The sequence below is a fragment of the Myodes glareolus genome, chromosome 14, assembly GCF_982192425.1.
Source record: "Myodes glareolus chromosome 14, mMyoGla1.1, whole genome shotgun sequence".
Classification (NCBI taxonomy): domain Eukaryota; kingdom Metazoa; phylum Chordata; class Mammalia; order Rodentia; family Cricetidae; genus Myodes; species Myodes glareolus.
In genome coordinates this window covers 71,138,131-71,153,626 of record NC_142039.1, presented here as the reverse complement: position 1 = coordinate 71,153,626, position 15,496 = coordinate 71,138,131, and the positions used below count along the sequence as shown (strand labels likewise).

Genomic DNA, 15,496 nt, shown 5'->3' with positions numbered 1-15,496 from the left:
TACAAAGGTTCTGAGTTCAATTCCCAGCAACCACATGGTGGCTCACAACCATCTGTAATGGGGTCTGGTGCCCTCTTCTGGCCTGCAGGCATACACACGGACAGAATATTGTATACATAATAAATAAATAAATAAATATCTTTTAAAAAAAGAAAAAACAAAAAGAAAGAACTTTTGTTGTGTGTAGTGGCACATAAACAGTTTGTGGACAGCCTTGACAAAGACATCATCCCCCAAATACAACAGTAATGAGATCTTAGGCCCCTTTGGGAGTTGCATATAAGATATTTACATTTGATTCATAACAGTAGCAAAATTATAGTTATGAAGTAGCCACAGAATAATTTATGGGTGGTCATCACAACATGAGGAACTGTATTGAAGGGCAGCAGTACTAAGAATGTTGAGAACCACTGCCTTAGACTATAGAATGTCAAGTAAAGAAAACAAGCACAAAAAAGCAATGAAACATCGTGAATTATACATAAGTGTCTCTATGTGCAGAACATGTTAGGCAAGAGTGAAATATAAACTGTTACCACTACCTACTAGAAACCACAAAGGTACCTGATAATCTTAACTCTGCTTTGTTCTGGTTTTGGTTTTTCAAGACAGGGTTTCTCTGTGTAACCCTGGCTGTCCTGGAACTCACTCTCTAGACCAGGCCAGCCTCAAACTCACACAGATTCGCCTGCCTCTACCCACAAGTGCTGGGATTAAAGACAAGTGTCATCACTGTCTGGCTTAATTTTGTTTTAAATGTGCATGAGTGTTTGCTTTTATGTCTGTGCACCACATATACACCTGCTGCCTACCATGGCTAGAAGAGGGTATCAGGATTACCTAGAACTGTAGCTACAGATGGTTGTGAACAGTGAGTACTATAAACAGAACACAGGTGCTGTGGAATAATCCTCTGTACACTGTGTGAATATATGTCGCTATGATTAGTTTAGTAAACAAGCTGGCTGGCCAATAGCTGAACAGGATAGTTAGGTGGGAAAGCCAAACTGAGAATGAACGGAAGAAGAAGGAAGGAGTCAAAGGAGTCGCCAGTAAGATGATGAACAGGTTGGTCACACAAAATGGGACAGAAGTAAACCATGAGCCTCGGGGCAGCACAGTGATTAATAGAAACGGGTTAAGTTGTAAGATCTAGTTAGTAACAAGCCTGGCTATTGGTCAAGCATTTATAATTTATATTAAGACTCTGAGTCAGTTATTTGGGAAGCAGCTGCCAGTTAGTTAGGAGCAGGTGGCTGGGACAGGAAAACTGCCTATGCACAGGACTTCTGCAAAAAGGAGTCAGTGGGGCTGGAGAGATGGCTCAGAGGTTAAGAGCATTGCCTGCTCTTCCAAAGGTCCTGAGTTCAATTCCTGGCAACCACATGGTGGCTCACAACCATCTGTAATGAGGTCTGGTGCCCTCTTCTGGCTGGCCTGGGACATACACACAGACAGACTATTGTATACATAATAAATAAATAAATAAACATTAAAAACAAAACAAACTCAATTAAAAAAAAAAAAGGAGCCAGTGTTCCCAACTGAAGCACAGTCTCTCCAGCCCCATAACTGGTCATTTTAACAATATGGAGACACACACACACACACATGATTAACAACATCCAGTCAATGTTCAGCTATTTAAAGACATTCAAAATAACATCATAATGTTACTCTGCTATCTATTGCTGAAACTAAACACCTGTGCTGTGGTAAAGACATGACTGTAAAGACTTTTACTTTGTTGCCTGCCCTTCCAGTCCGTCCAGCTCTGTGCACATAATCTTCATAATGGTTGGGACAGCTGTAATTTACTACAAGAATCAGGTGTTTCACATCTAGACCTCGAGCAGCCACTGACGTGGCTACGAGAAGTTTGCAGGTTCCATTCTTAAAGTCATTTATGATGCTGTCCCTGTCGTATTGATCAATACCTGAAAGTAAATTAAAGAGACAAATAGAAAAACATGTTGAAAATTTCCATTTCTACTAAGAAAGTCCTAAACACAGAAATAAAAAACAGACTCAGGGCTGGAGAGATGGCTCAGAAATCTGAGTTCAATTCCCAGCAACCACACCCTCTTCTATCACGCAGGCATACATGTAGGAAAAACACTGCATACATAATAAATAAATAAATAAATCTTAAAAATTATATCAATTTGATGATTTCTCAAAAAAAAAAAAGTCTGAGTTCTGGTTCTAGCAACTCCATTACTCAGAGGAACTAACAGCTGTTAAGATAAACACATACCATAGTCACATCACACTCAAGAGTCTAATAATAAAACCACCTAGGTCTCTATCAACAAGTGAATCAAAAGAAGATAATAAATATACACAAAGGATGTACTATCTAGCTTTTAGAATAAAATCTAATACGTGTTAAAATATGAATCACAAAATCATGACTGCATGAACCAGAACAAATATAAAAGGATATGAAATGTATTAATTCCCAATATACAATACAAAGGATAAGAAAATCATAAAAGCATAAGATAGTACGGAAGTATCAAAGTTATAAAGGACAGGTGAAAGGAAGACATAGAGAATAATTGCTTAACTGGCAGTTTTCACTTGGATGATGAAAAGTTCTAGGTACAAGGAGGCAGGGAGAAGCTTCACAGGGAAACAGTGCTTGCTTGCTATGCAAAAATGAAGACTGACGTTCAAGTCTCTAATGGCCATGTAAAAATAGTCTCCTTATACCTTTTCCCCTACTAGCACTGGATCACGGAGAGAGGCGGATTCTGACAGCTGGGGCAGTGAGGCACTATCTCAAGGCAATCACGTGAAGAGCAATAGATAGCAGCCGCACCACATGAAATTGGAATTTTGTCAAACGTCTGTCAGACTTCTTCTACCCACATTACAGAAAACAAAGCAGATACTATTCAGAGCACAAGACAGTTGTTGACAAGTTAAGTTAAGCAAATGTTACCGCCATGAAGAGACATGCAGGGGTAAGACGCTCTCATCAAGTCCTTCAGGAGACCATCAGCATGCTCCTGCTTATCAACAAATATAATGACAGATCCCGACTCTTGATAATGGCCTAAAAGCTCCAGTAACTTCAAGAATTTCTTTTCTTCTTCAATCACAATCTGAAAACAACACATTGTAGCAAGTTAATGTAAAAAATGTGTCTTAAAACAAAAATGTTTAATCTGTATTAAATGAGGAGAAAATAATAGCTTCCTAGACCTTAAACTGGCTAAGCAAATGCGCACTTTTAACTGGTAGAGTAACTGTGGCAGCCAGTGTGGTCACTGGCTCACTCTGTCTCTTAACCTCAATTCCATTAATTAAAGACAAGAAAGATGTATCCCATTTCTGTTAACCTTCATTGCTGGTGGGGAGAACTAAAAAGAGCTTTATTAAGTCAGTTCCATGTACCTGGCAACAGACTGAAGGTTATAAGTGATGCATAATATTTAACTTTAGAAGTTATCTGCCTATTTTACAACTATGATATAAAAAGGATCACATACACACACTGTCTAAACACCAGGAAAACTAACAATTTCCTGAAAACGGTACCTACCACTTGTTGTTCCACATCTGAGCAAACCACACTCCTTCCCCCAACCTGAACTTCAATGGGCTTGCTCAGGATCCTGCGGGCCAAAGCCTCCATAGCTCTAGGGAAAGTAGCTGAAAACATAACTGTCTGCCGATCAGGACGAACATTATCCACAATGCGCATGACCTGAGAAAGCAATATATGTACATATGTATAAATACAATGAGTCTCCAAAAACTTACCCATTCCTCAAATCAAGCAGCAAGAACTTTGGAGAACTACTTCAGTTACTTTATATTCATTATCTTAAAAACTCTGAACTTATACCAGAATTTGCAGCTCTCAGTTTCATCTTGTCAAGAAGGGGCAGGCTGAGCTAGGGTGGCAAGTGTAGTGATATTTTGTGTTTTAACAAATAAACCTTGCCTGAAGATCCGAGTGCAGAGCTAAGCTGCTAGAGACCAGGCAATGGTAGCTAAGCCGCTAGAGACCAGGCAATGGTGGCTCGCACCTTTAATTCCAGTACTTGGGAGTCCCATGCCTTAATCCCAACACTAGGGAGGTGGAAACGGGAAGGGATATGGTAGGGTGGAGAGAGGAATATAAGGTAGGAGGAGACAGGAACTCAGATGCAGTCTGAGGTTTGCTGGAGATGTTTGCAATCCAAGGATGCAGTCTGAGGAGGCAGTGTGAGGACAGGACCACCCCTTTGGTCTGAGCATTAGTCCCACTAGTGGCTGGCTGCATTGCTTCTCTGATCTCTCAGCTTTCACCCCCTAATATCTGACTCTGGGTTTTTATTAAGAACAATTTAAATTCATGCTACAGGCAAGTGTAAAGTACGCACTGGAATAAGCATGAGGACCCGAGTCCCAAATCTAGCACCCAAGTAGGAAGCACGCACTGAAAGGAGAAAGGCAGGTCTCTAGGGCTTACTGGCCAAACAGTTTAGCCTAATCTGTAACCCTAGGTCCCCAAGACAGGCCTTGCATCAAAAATACAAGATGTACCACTTCCAATAACCATCCTCTGATCTCCAGACACATCTGCACACACACACACGTGTACCACAATCACACAGCAAAAAAGAAAATGAGCGAGGGAGAAACCAAGCAAAGGAGGAACCTCAAAGCCTATTGTTTTATGTCAATTTAATATGTCATTCAAATTACAATAATGTCTCAGTAAGACAGTGGGATATTTAGAATACTGTATAACTGACAAGTATATTTATGGTCGTATTCTAGCATGCCTTTAATGCCAGCACTCTGGAGGCAGAGGCAGGCAGATCTCTTATGAGTTGGAAACCAGTCTGGTCTACCTAGTGGAAAAAAGAAAAGAAAGGAAAATAAAAAATGGGGCTGGTAAAACAACTCAGTCATTACAGGCACTTGCCACCACGTCAGACAATCTGAATTTGACTCCCAGCCCCCACAAGCTGTTCTCTAATACCCACACACATGAACCATGGCACTTCATGCCCCTACATACACACTACACAGAAATAATTATATAAATCAATGTAATTTTAAGAAGAAAAATGATAGCCAGGGCTACACAGAGAAACCCAATCTTGAAAACATCAAAGAAAAACAGAGTGAACTTCAAAACCCTCATATCATTTAACATTGTCAAATCCCAGCCAAATACAGAGGAAAAATATGTCCTTTAAGGAGGGCTGAATCCTCATTTTCTGTCACTCCGCTCACTTCCCCTAAGTCTTGCCCCTCTCCGCTGCTCAGGTTTGATAATGCCTGCTATCCCTATCACCCTCAAGTCTGCTGATTCATTCTACACGCTCAGAGCTCTTCCAGCAGTGAGAAATATGTGTTAATAAATAAATTTTTTCTTCAATAAAACTAAAAGCATAAAGTTATATGAAAGAAGGAAACTTAGCAATCAGCCACCTATGAGTTTGTTTCTTTAAAACTTTATCCTCCAGAGTAAAAATTCATGTGGGGTGGGGGGAGGGAGACAGAACAAGAAAGCGTGTGTGTGTGTGTGTGTGTGTGTGTGTGTGTGTGTGTGTGTGTGGGCGCGCGATAGAGAAAGAGAAAGAGAAAGACTGCACAAGTGTTTGTGTTTGAGAGAATACATGCAGGAAAGTCAGAGGGCAATCACAATTGTTGCCCCGAGCACTATTCACCATTCTCCTTTCCCTAGAGACAGGGTCTCTCGCGAGTCTGCACAGTCTGCTTGCCAATGAGCCCCAGGAATCAGCTGTCTCCACTGCCAAGTACAAGGTTCCAAGTGCGTCCCAGCACTGACTCTGTGTTACATGTGCACACTGGGAATCAAGTTCAGAATCCTGCAAGCATTTCATTGATCCCACCATCTCCCGTGCCTAAAAGTCCACTAAGGCTATTTATTGTATACATATACGGAAAAGCAGAGTCTACACCTAACATCTATGTCACCAAACAACTTAGTTTAATGAAAGATGTACATTCAATGATGTGGTTTACTTTTCAATTTTCATTTTTTTATAGTGGTATATTATTTGTGTTTTATTAAATAAAGCTTGCCTGAAGATCAGAGGACAAAGCAGCCACACTAGTCAGCCATACAGGCCAGAAAGTGGTGGCACACACCTTTGATCCCAGAACTCTGGAGACAGAGGGAGACGGATCTCTAAATTCAAGGCCACCCTGGGCTACAGGAGATTGAATCTGTCTAAAAGAGAAAGAGAACTCACACAAAGGTGATACCGGCACTAGGGAGGTGGAGACAGGAGTGATACCGCTGGGCAGAGAGGAATAAAAAGGGAAGAAGACAGGAGCTCAGTAGAGTTTGGAGTGTGGAGCCTGAGGATTCGTGGAGACCGGATCTCATCCCTTCAATCTCAAGATTTGGTAGAGGTAAAAGGTCTCTCTAGTGGTTGGCTGCTTTACTTTTTTGATCTTTAGCTTGAACCCCAATATCTGTCTCTGTGTTTTTATAATTCATGCTATATTCTTTTCTCCTTTTTGCTTTTTATTTTTGAGACAGGGTTTCTCCGTGTAGCTCTGGCTTTCCTAACTCTGTAGACCAGGCTGACCTTGAAATCACAGAGATTTGCTTGCCTCTGTCCCCCAAGTGCTGGGATTAAAAGTATGCATCACCACTGCCTGGCTCTTTATCCGATTCAATATAGACTTCTTTTTCTTTAATTATTTATTTATTTTTATTTTATATTCATTCATGTTTTTGCCTCCATGTATGCCTATGTGAAGGTTTCAGATTCCCTGGAACTGGAGTCACAGACACCTGTGAGCTGCCATGTGGACGCTTGAAGAACCACTAAGTCACCTCTCTAGTCTGTCAATAGAGACTTCTGACTAGACTACTGCTTTCCTAATCCCATCCACACACAGCCATCCTAGAGGATAAACTCTCACTTCCTGAAGCTGTATTAGTCATGGTGATTTACCAATATCTAAACAGCAGCCCATGACCTGAAGCCCTACTTACCCCATGACTTTAACCAATAAAGCTCACAAAAATCATCACTCTGTCTAATTTTCCTCTCTACGGGCTATAATAAAACTTTAAAAAAAGGAAAAAAATAAACAACACTGGCTCAGTAGATTAAGGAACCTGCCACCCATCTGACTGACTGAATTCAATCCCTGGGTTCTACCAGGATTGGAAGCAAAGAACCGACCATTGTAAGTCATCATCTGACTTTTAGCCCCATACACACACACAGCCATGTCCAAAATATATATATAAATACTGGGGGGGAAACACTATTGATTATGCCCCTCATTGACAAAGCAGCCAGTTTTACCTAGAAGCAGATCCTGTTCATACCTTCCCCATTTGGTTTCAGTCCCATGCGCTCAGACTATAAGACTGTGACAGACTCGTGAAGAACTTGAAGTCCTCTGCTCCATGTTAACTGGACTGCATCTATTTAACTGTTCCCCAAATGGTTCATGTATTCCACAACCTTGGATTTTTAGGCCCACCTACTCATACCTCATTCACAATTCAGTTTCTAACAGGATGTTGATGGAGAACACCTTTAATCCCAGTACTGGTGAGGCAGAGGCAAGTGGATCTCTGTGAAATCAAAGCCAGTCCAGTCTATAGAAGGAGTTCTAGAACAGCCATGGCTATACTGTGAAACCCTGACTCTAAGATAGATAGATAGATAGATAGATAGATAGATAGATAGATAGATAGATAGATAGATAGATAGATAAGAGAGTTCAGTTTCTGAATCTAAATACAATGGTAGTGTATGGCAGATGATGTCTCTTTGGAGGTATGAAAATAAATCAAAAGGTTAGCCACTGTGCTTCTGCTGTCCTTCCCAGACCACGCAGACATCTCATTCTCATAGGCGTCACCAAATCCTCTGCACTTCAAAACCTTAAGAGCCTCGGTGAGGGGCTGGAGAGACAGCTCTCAGAGGACCAAGTCCAGTTCCAGGCACCCACCGAGCACCCACATGGAACAGCGCACAATTGCCTGTGACTTCAGCTCCAGGATGAGCTGACATTTTCAGACTCTGCAGGCACCGGCATTGATGTGCACACACCACATAGATATACACCATACACACAATTAAAGGTAGAATAAACCTTTAAAATTACAAAGAAATGGAATTATTACCTGTGGTTCAAACCCCATGTCAAACATTCTGTCTGCTTCATCTAAAACAACATATGTCACTCTTCGGAGATTTGTGACCCGACCTAAGGTAAGAAGAAAAAAGAAAGACAAAAAAGCACTAACTATCAGTCACAATTCATGATGACAACCAAGAACTTTAAAAAAAACCATAAAGGGAACTAAAATGCCTGACTTAAGCAGAGGGGAAGGTTAGGTTTCTTTAAACAGTGAAAAGAAACTTTGGTATAAAAGTCTTAATCTAGTGGCAAGTACTTTCTGACAGTGGGTACATGAGGCCCTTTATTTTGTCAAACTCGTCTCTTGCATACCATCATAGGGCCTGAAGAACCTGTAAAATTCAGAAAACAGCCCTCTCCAAAACACATCATAAAACTAAGACTGAGATGAAGCATCGAGCCACATCAGCCATTATCTGACAGCATCACCTAGAAAAAAACATATTAGAGATTACAGCGTATGTGTGGAAAGCAGGTTCCAGTGCTAACTACTTCAGAGGCAGAGAGCCTCTGCCACTTTACAGCCTACTACCATACAGTTAGAAGCACCTTAAATGGGCATGTTAAACCATTGATAAACTGCTCAAAATCACTGGGAACAATATAGAACACAAACTTTAAATAACAAATGCATTACAGATAAATACATTTTTCTATGCAAAGATATACAGTAAATTATTAATTGCTGCCACTGATTTAATAAACAGTCCTGGCTTCTTAACCAGTTAAAAACTAAAAATACAGAAAATCCTTTCTCAAAGATCAGTAAGCATTTCTATCAACTGCAGAATCAACCACCTGGCAAAAATATGTATAAAATAGTTATTAAAAGATAAACAAAAAAAGACAAACAAAGGAAAAAGGTAAAATTAATCAAGATGAAGTTCAGGAGGTTTAATTAATATAACAGTGAGAAAAAACAAGGAATTATACAGTCAGCACTCATCCCCAAACTTTCACTTGCTACACAAACACAAGGCCTCAAACAGTCTCAGGGAGAATTAAGCTTACCCCAAACTTAGGCGGACACTAGTACAAACATGCACTTCTCGGTTCCAACACACAGTTACAATAGTCTGAACGCTGCAATGGAAACCTCTAACCAGCTGTTTCTTCAAAAACTAAATATACAGTGTTCACACTAATCTCCAGCCGCCAAGAGTCTCACAAGGTTGGAAAGAGCATTAAGTCACCTACCTTTGACGGTTACCGTCTCGGAAGCCCAGGTCTATAAATCCTCAGGGCCTTTCTCCACAGAAGTTAAATAATGTCAACAGTTTAGTATCAGTTTTGATAGGGAGTATTTTAACAAAACATAACATTTGATCTAAAAACATGCAATATTTACAAAAGACACATTTCTTGAAGCTGCAATAACTTAATTTGTCTATTATTATAAAATACTAACTCCTGTGGAGAATTTTATAATAAAAACTATGATGTCACCCCTTTAAAAAGCAAAGATAAGCCAAAAGAAAAGTCAAGTTAAATGCTATAAGATACTGCAATGTTGGCTGTGAAGAGAAACTGAACTGCCAAAACTTAACTAACACTTTCAACAATAATATTCACACTTTAAGATATTACAGCTTTAAGAAGAAACATAGAAACCATTTGTTGGTTTCCAACATCTGTTTTAACAAAAATGTGTCAAGTTTAAAAAGGAAAAGAAAACAAAACAAATTTTAAAAAATATTTGTGACTTACCACTGTTAGCTGCTAACATGTCAATCATCCGACCAGGTGTGCAAACAATAATCTCAGCACCTCTTTTCAGCTCAGCGATCTAATGAAACAGGATGAAATGTCACAGTATAGTCATCACGACTTCTCCAACAGATGTGAAAACAGCAGCTGACCCACTGGTGGCTCTAGCAGGTAAGACAAAGTCTGAGTACAAGACTGGAGGCTGGCATGTGGCCCTGGGGCTGCCAGCTGAAGGACAGGGAGCATCAGGATGACAACTGAGGCCGGAAATTTGAAACTAATGAAACTCAAGAATTTCTCAAATTTTAATTTGCAACCATTTCTCGAAAACCAAGAATGGGAGGTCAAAATAAACAATAAAATACATATTCTAACACAGAGATCAATGCTTTCCAAATTTAGGAAACCATGACATTAAGCCACACAAGCAGATTTACCAATAGAAAACACAGTAACAGCACACTGGACTCTCGGGAAGCTCTGCTTGAGCTCTACAAAAACACACATGGATGCACCAGGTGCATGCACTTGTCATTCTCTTTCCTTCTGCCCTTTATTTTGCGTGTATGAGTGTTTTGCCTGCAAGAACGTCTATGCACCCCGTACATACAATGCCAGCAGAGGCCAGTAGAGGGCACTGGCTCTTCCTGAAATTAGAGTTACAGATGGTTGGGAGTTACCTTTGGGCACTGGCAATCAAACCCAAGTCCTCTAGTAGAAGAGCAGACAGTGTTCTTAATCACTGAATGATCTCTCCAGCCTTAAAGCAATTGCAGCTCTGGGATGTTGGCTGGCCTGAAAGTCATCTCCTATAGTACAAGTACCAGCAAGAGTGGCAAATATTCCAGATGACATACTGCTTCCCATATGTGTTTTAGGTACTTAAGAAAGTATATTATAGGGCTAGCAGTATGTGCTGTGGTAAAGGTGCTTGCTGCCAGGATGACAACTTAGGTTCATTGCCCAGGATCTTACATGGTAAAAGAAGAGAACCGGCTCCTATATCCGTCTTCTGACTATACCACAAGTGCTGCAGCATGTGCACGTGGGCAAGCACATAAGCAAACTCAAACACATGCATGACGCGCACGTGCACACACACGCACAAGTGTGCACACAAAAACAAGTATAATTAGAAAATATAAACAAAAAAAGGAAAAAATGTAATGGTTCCTTTCCAATAGAACTAAGGCTGACAAAGCCAACATAGTCACTCACATGCAGACTACTGTTAATGTTTTAACTTTTTTTGTTTCTTTTATTACAGGGCCCTGAGATGCTTCACTGATCTCAAAGCTAAGGTAAGCCTGGCAGCATCATCTTTGCCTGCCTGTCTGGTGAAAACCTAAAGCCCCTGTGGCAAAAGCTCAACCCATTCTCACTGCAAAGGCTCTAAGATGTATTTTGTTTTCCTGCCAGATATGATGACACAGGCCTGAAAGTAAGCCCAGTACTTGGAAGATAGGAAAAGAAAGACCCATGTGGAAATATCAAGGTCATCCTTGGCTATATAGTAAGTTCAGAGCCATCCTGGGCTAACTGAGATCTGTCACAAACAAATAAACACAATTTGTTTTATAGTGGGGAAGTGGTGGAACCTTTAATTCCAGCACTTGGAAGGCAGAAGCAGGTGGATCTCTCTGAGTTCAAGTCCAACCTGGTCTACAGAGTAAGTCCAAGACAGCCAGAGTTTTCTCAGAGAAACCCTGTCTCAAAAACTCAAAAGAAAAAAAAAGTTATAAATGTACTTCTTACTACAGGCTATATGGTCAAGTAAACCAGGCTATATGGTCAAGTAAACTGGCAAAAATAAACAGTTCAAATATTTAAAATAGCAAAAAATTCCCAAAGCATGTTCATACAATGCTAGTTCTAAAATACGCTTTCTTGCTAAGTGTGGTGGCACATGTCTTTAATCCTAGCATCTGGGAGGCAGAGGCAGGTAGATCTCTGAGTTCAAGGCCAACCTGGTCCACAAAAGACAGTCAGAGCTACATAGAGAGACCCTGTCATGAGAAAATGCTAAATCAAAGACAGTCAAAGCTTCCTAAAATTTTGCTACATATCATAATGAACGAAGACGAAAGTCTAGCACTAACACATAGCATTAGCTAGCACCTTCTAAAGAAGCCAGCATGGATCAGAGACAAAAACTGTTGGTCTGGGAATTACAGGACCTTGTCCTAAGGCAAACTGCAGCTCTAATTAACCTAGTTGGTCAACTTACTTCATCATTCTGCATAATTTTTCACTTATAAAATGGAAAAACAGACATGCATTCTCAGGCATAGCACATATTAATGCTAAGAACCACTTTAAGCCCAGCACTTCAGAGGCAGATGGATCTCTGCGAGTTCAAAGCCAGGTCTGCAACACAGCAAAGAGGACAGGCAGGGATACAAAAAGAAACCCTGTCTGAAACAGCACCTCCCCACGAAAAAAAGACTTCAAAATTCTATATTAGATTTATTATTTTTCTTCATTCCCCAGGTTTTGAGAAACAATTAATAACAATGAAGTGCATGTAATGGGAGGCAGGGAACTATAGCTCACTGCTACCAAAACTCGCGTCTAGCACTCATCAGGTCCTTGGGTCAATACTCCGCAGCACACACCAAAAAGAATGGAGTTTAGAAACACGAATGAGGTGTTCTGGTTGGTATACACATGGCAAAATGATCAGCACAATCAAGTTCCATCTTTTATCACAGAGCCATCAATTTTTGTGTTTTGCGGAAAGAATGTTTAAGCTCAACTCTATTATCGAGATTTAAATATGTAAGGGCTTTATTAATTCAGCCACGTTATGCCTAGTCTCTACAGAACATATGCTTCTGGCATGACATCACGCATTCTTAGGAGCCAAGGGTATAAGATAAGGTCTTGACACATACACCTGGCTGGCCTGGAACTTGCTATGTATAGGAAGCCAGTTTCAAACTTGCAGTGGTCTTCCTGCCTCTGCTTTCTGAATTCTGGGATTACAGGTATGCCCCATCTACACACATACAAACACCCTTCTCAGGATAGGGTCTTTCTGTATGGTTCTAAGGCCTCAAGCTAGCAATCCTCCTTCCTGGTCTTCCTAATGTAGGAATTACAGGCACACCACAGGTGCATAATTCACTCTTATAATTACTTCACACCAAATACCCTTTAAGATTTTAAGGGAAAGCCAGGCGGTGGTGGCGCACACCTTTAATCCCAGGACTTGGGAGGCAGAGGCAGGCGGATCTCTGTGAGTTCGAGACCAACCTGGTCTACAAGAGCTAATTCCAGGACAGGCTCCAAAGCGAGAAACCCTGTCTCAAAAAACAAAAAAAAAAAAAAAAAAAACAAAAAAAAAAAGATTTTAAGGGTAATTACCTATATACAAACAATAAAATGAAAGAATTACCTAACTTACTGGAACATTCAATCTGAAAAAGACAGAAAGGTTGAGTGGTTTATTCTAACTACCTGCTCGCTGATTCCTGTCCCTCCGTACACACAGACCACTCTGAGTCCCAAGGTCTTCGAAAACTTCTTACATTCTTTAGTGATCTGTAAAGCCAGTTCTCGAGTTGGAGTCATGATGACAGCTGAAAAGATAAATATGTCAAAGGCTAACCCCAACCCTTCAGAAGACGCTTCAAAACACTAAAGTGGACCTCTGCAAGATGGCCCATGTCTCAGTGAAAAATGTTTGGTCTTTATGGAAATCTGAAAACTGTGTTTCAAAAACTTAGTAATGGCAGAAACCAAGGTAAAGGGCAAATAGATTCTTAAGAACATGCTATAAGAAAATAAGAGTTAAACATCATACTCAAAGCTCAGAAAAATACTTGAAAAGAACATAGTTTTCAACAGCAAATCACAGAACAAAGGGAATCAAGTGACTCTGTGCTGCAGAAGCCACAGCTGCTGCCCAAAGCACGTCGCTATGAGAGGTAAAGAGAATGCACCGTGCCGTGTGTTTCCACAGAAAGAGCTGAGTAATTTTCCCTAATCAAATACGCAAGTAGTAACTGCAAAAATGCAAAGAAATCTGAATCTGAAGACGTAATCCCACGTGAAACCCTGGCACTCTCGCCTTCGGAGGCCAAAGGACACCTGGGAAAGCACACTATTCCTTCTCCTATGCCGAGTTTATAATGCAGTAATTCAGGGCTGAGAGCACACCTCAACATAAATAAACAGAGAGATGCATGAGGGGTCTACCTGCCAGGTCAGTTTTAAAACTGAGCTGTGCCAGCCTTGTTTTTGTACTTCTTAAGATGTCACTCCAGAGCTCTGAAGATTCTCATTCCACCTGCTGGTATGGGGAAATCAGCCCCAAACTGCCATATTGATAAAGGAAATGCACATAAAGATCTTTATTGTCATAATTAATAACTGCAAGAATCAGGTCTTTCTGAAGTAACAACAGCATATCTAAGAATGATGTGATGAGAAGACTTGTACCTATTGGCCCCTCTCCTTCTTCTAAAGATCTCTGATCCATGATGTGTCTAAACATGGGCAAAAGAAAGGCAATGGTTTTTCCACTTCCTGTCTTGGCAATGCCAATTAAATCTCGTCCAGACATTATAGCAGGAATTGCTTGAGTTTGGATTGGTGTGGGCTTCTCATAGCCATGCCTTAAAAAGAAACAAGAAGAACACAAGAATTATGAGCATTAACTCCCCTCGGGGGACCACAAACATTACTTCTTCTAAATGTGAAATATCCACCTGATAAAACATTATTTGATGGACAGCAGAAAAAGCCAAGTGTTATGGCGATGTCTTTCTGTATACTGTGAATATGTTTTATTACCATTTGTTAATAATGAAGCTAATGTGGTCAATAGCCAGGCAGAATGGAGCCAGGTGGGAAATCCAAGCAGAGATACAAGGAAAAGAAGTGCAGAGGCAGAGAGTTGCCAACAGCCTCCAGGGAAGCAAGATGTTAGGTAACAAGTCACAAGCCTCAATGTAAAATATAGACTAATAAGGCCAGGTGGTGGTGGTGCATGCTTAATCCCAGCACTCAGGAGGCAGAGACAGGAGGATCTCTGAGTTTGAGGCAAGCCTGATCTAGAGTGAGTTTCAGGACAGTCAGGATTGTTTCACAAAGAAACACTATCTCGAAAAACAAAACAAACAAAAAATATACAGACTAATGGAAATGGGTTAACTAGTTCTAAGAGGTAGTTAATGATAAGCCTGAGCTAATAAGCAAAAAAAAAATTTGTAATAATATTAAGCCTCTGAGTGATTATTTTAAAAGGGCCTCAGGACTGGGCAGAACAAAAGAAGCCTCCGTTTACATCTTTCTGGGCTGGCATGAAGGCTTAGTGAATGTTTGCATGCAGGCCAGATAACGTGAGGAGATATGTGGAATCTGCAAGGTAGAAGAAAGAGCAGACTCCCCAGTTATCCTCTAACCTCCATCCACACAAGCCATGGTGCATGTGCTCCAGTAAGAATGCAGGCACAAAATAAAATACAAATGAAAAGCAAATAAGAAGATATTTAAAAGTCAGCGCGGTGGTGAATACCTTTAATCCCAGCACTGAAGAGGCAAAGGCAGGAGTATCTGTGAGTTCAAGGCCAACCTTGTCTACACTTTGAGTTCCAGAAGAGCCAGGGCTACATAAAGAGAAAAACAAACAAAAAAC

The 15,496-nt window shown here is 40.6% G+C and overlaps 1 protein-coding gene across 2 annotated transcripts in view; it reads right to left on the bottom strand.

Moving 5' to 3' along the window:
* The window catches only part of Ddx46 (DEAD-box helicase 46), a 51,171-nt gene that overhangs the window by 15,665 nt on the left and 20,010 nt on the right, over window positions 1-15,496 (bottom strand). For both annotated transcript variants that reach the window (XM_048447733.3, XM_048447734.3), the window contains exons 10-16: window positions 14,299-14,474; window positions 13,315-13,436; window positions 9,856-9,934; window positions 8,132-8,214; window positions 3,554-3,718; window positions 2,951-3,113; window positions 1,747-1,940 (exon numbers count right to left, since the gene is read on the bottom strand). In XM_048447733.3, the coding sequence (XP_048303690.1) occupies window positions 1,747-1,940; window positions 2,951-3,113; window positions 3,554-3,718; window positions 8,132-8,214; window positions 9,856-9,934; window positions 13,315-13,436; window positions 14,299-14,474 (982 nt within the window). The remainder of the gene's footprint in view (window positions 1-1,746; window positions 1,941-2,950; window positions 3,114-3,553; window positions 3,719-8,131; window positions 8,215-9,855; window positions 9,935-13,314; window positions 13,437-14,298; window positions 14,475-15,496) is intronic.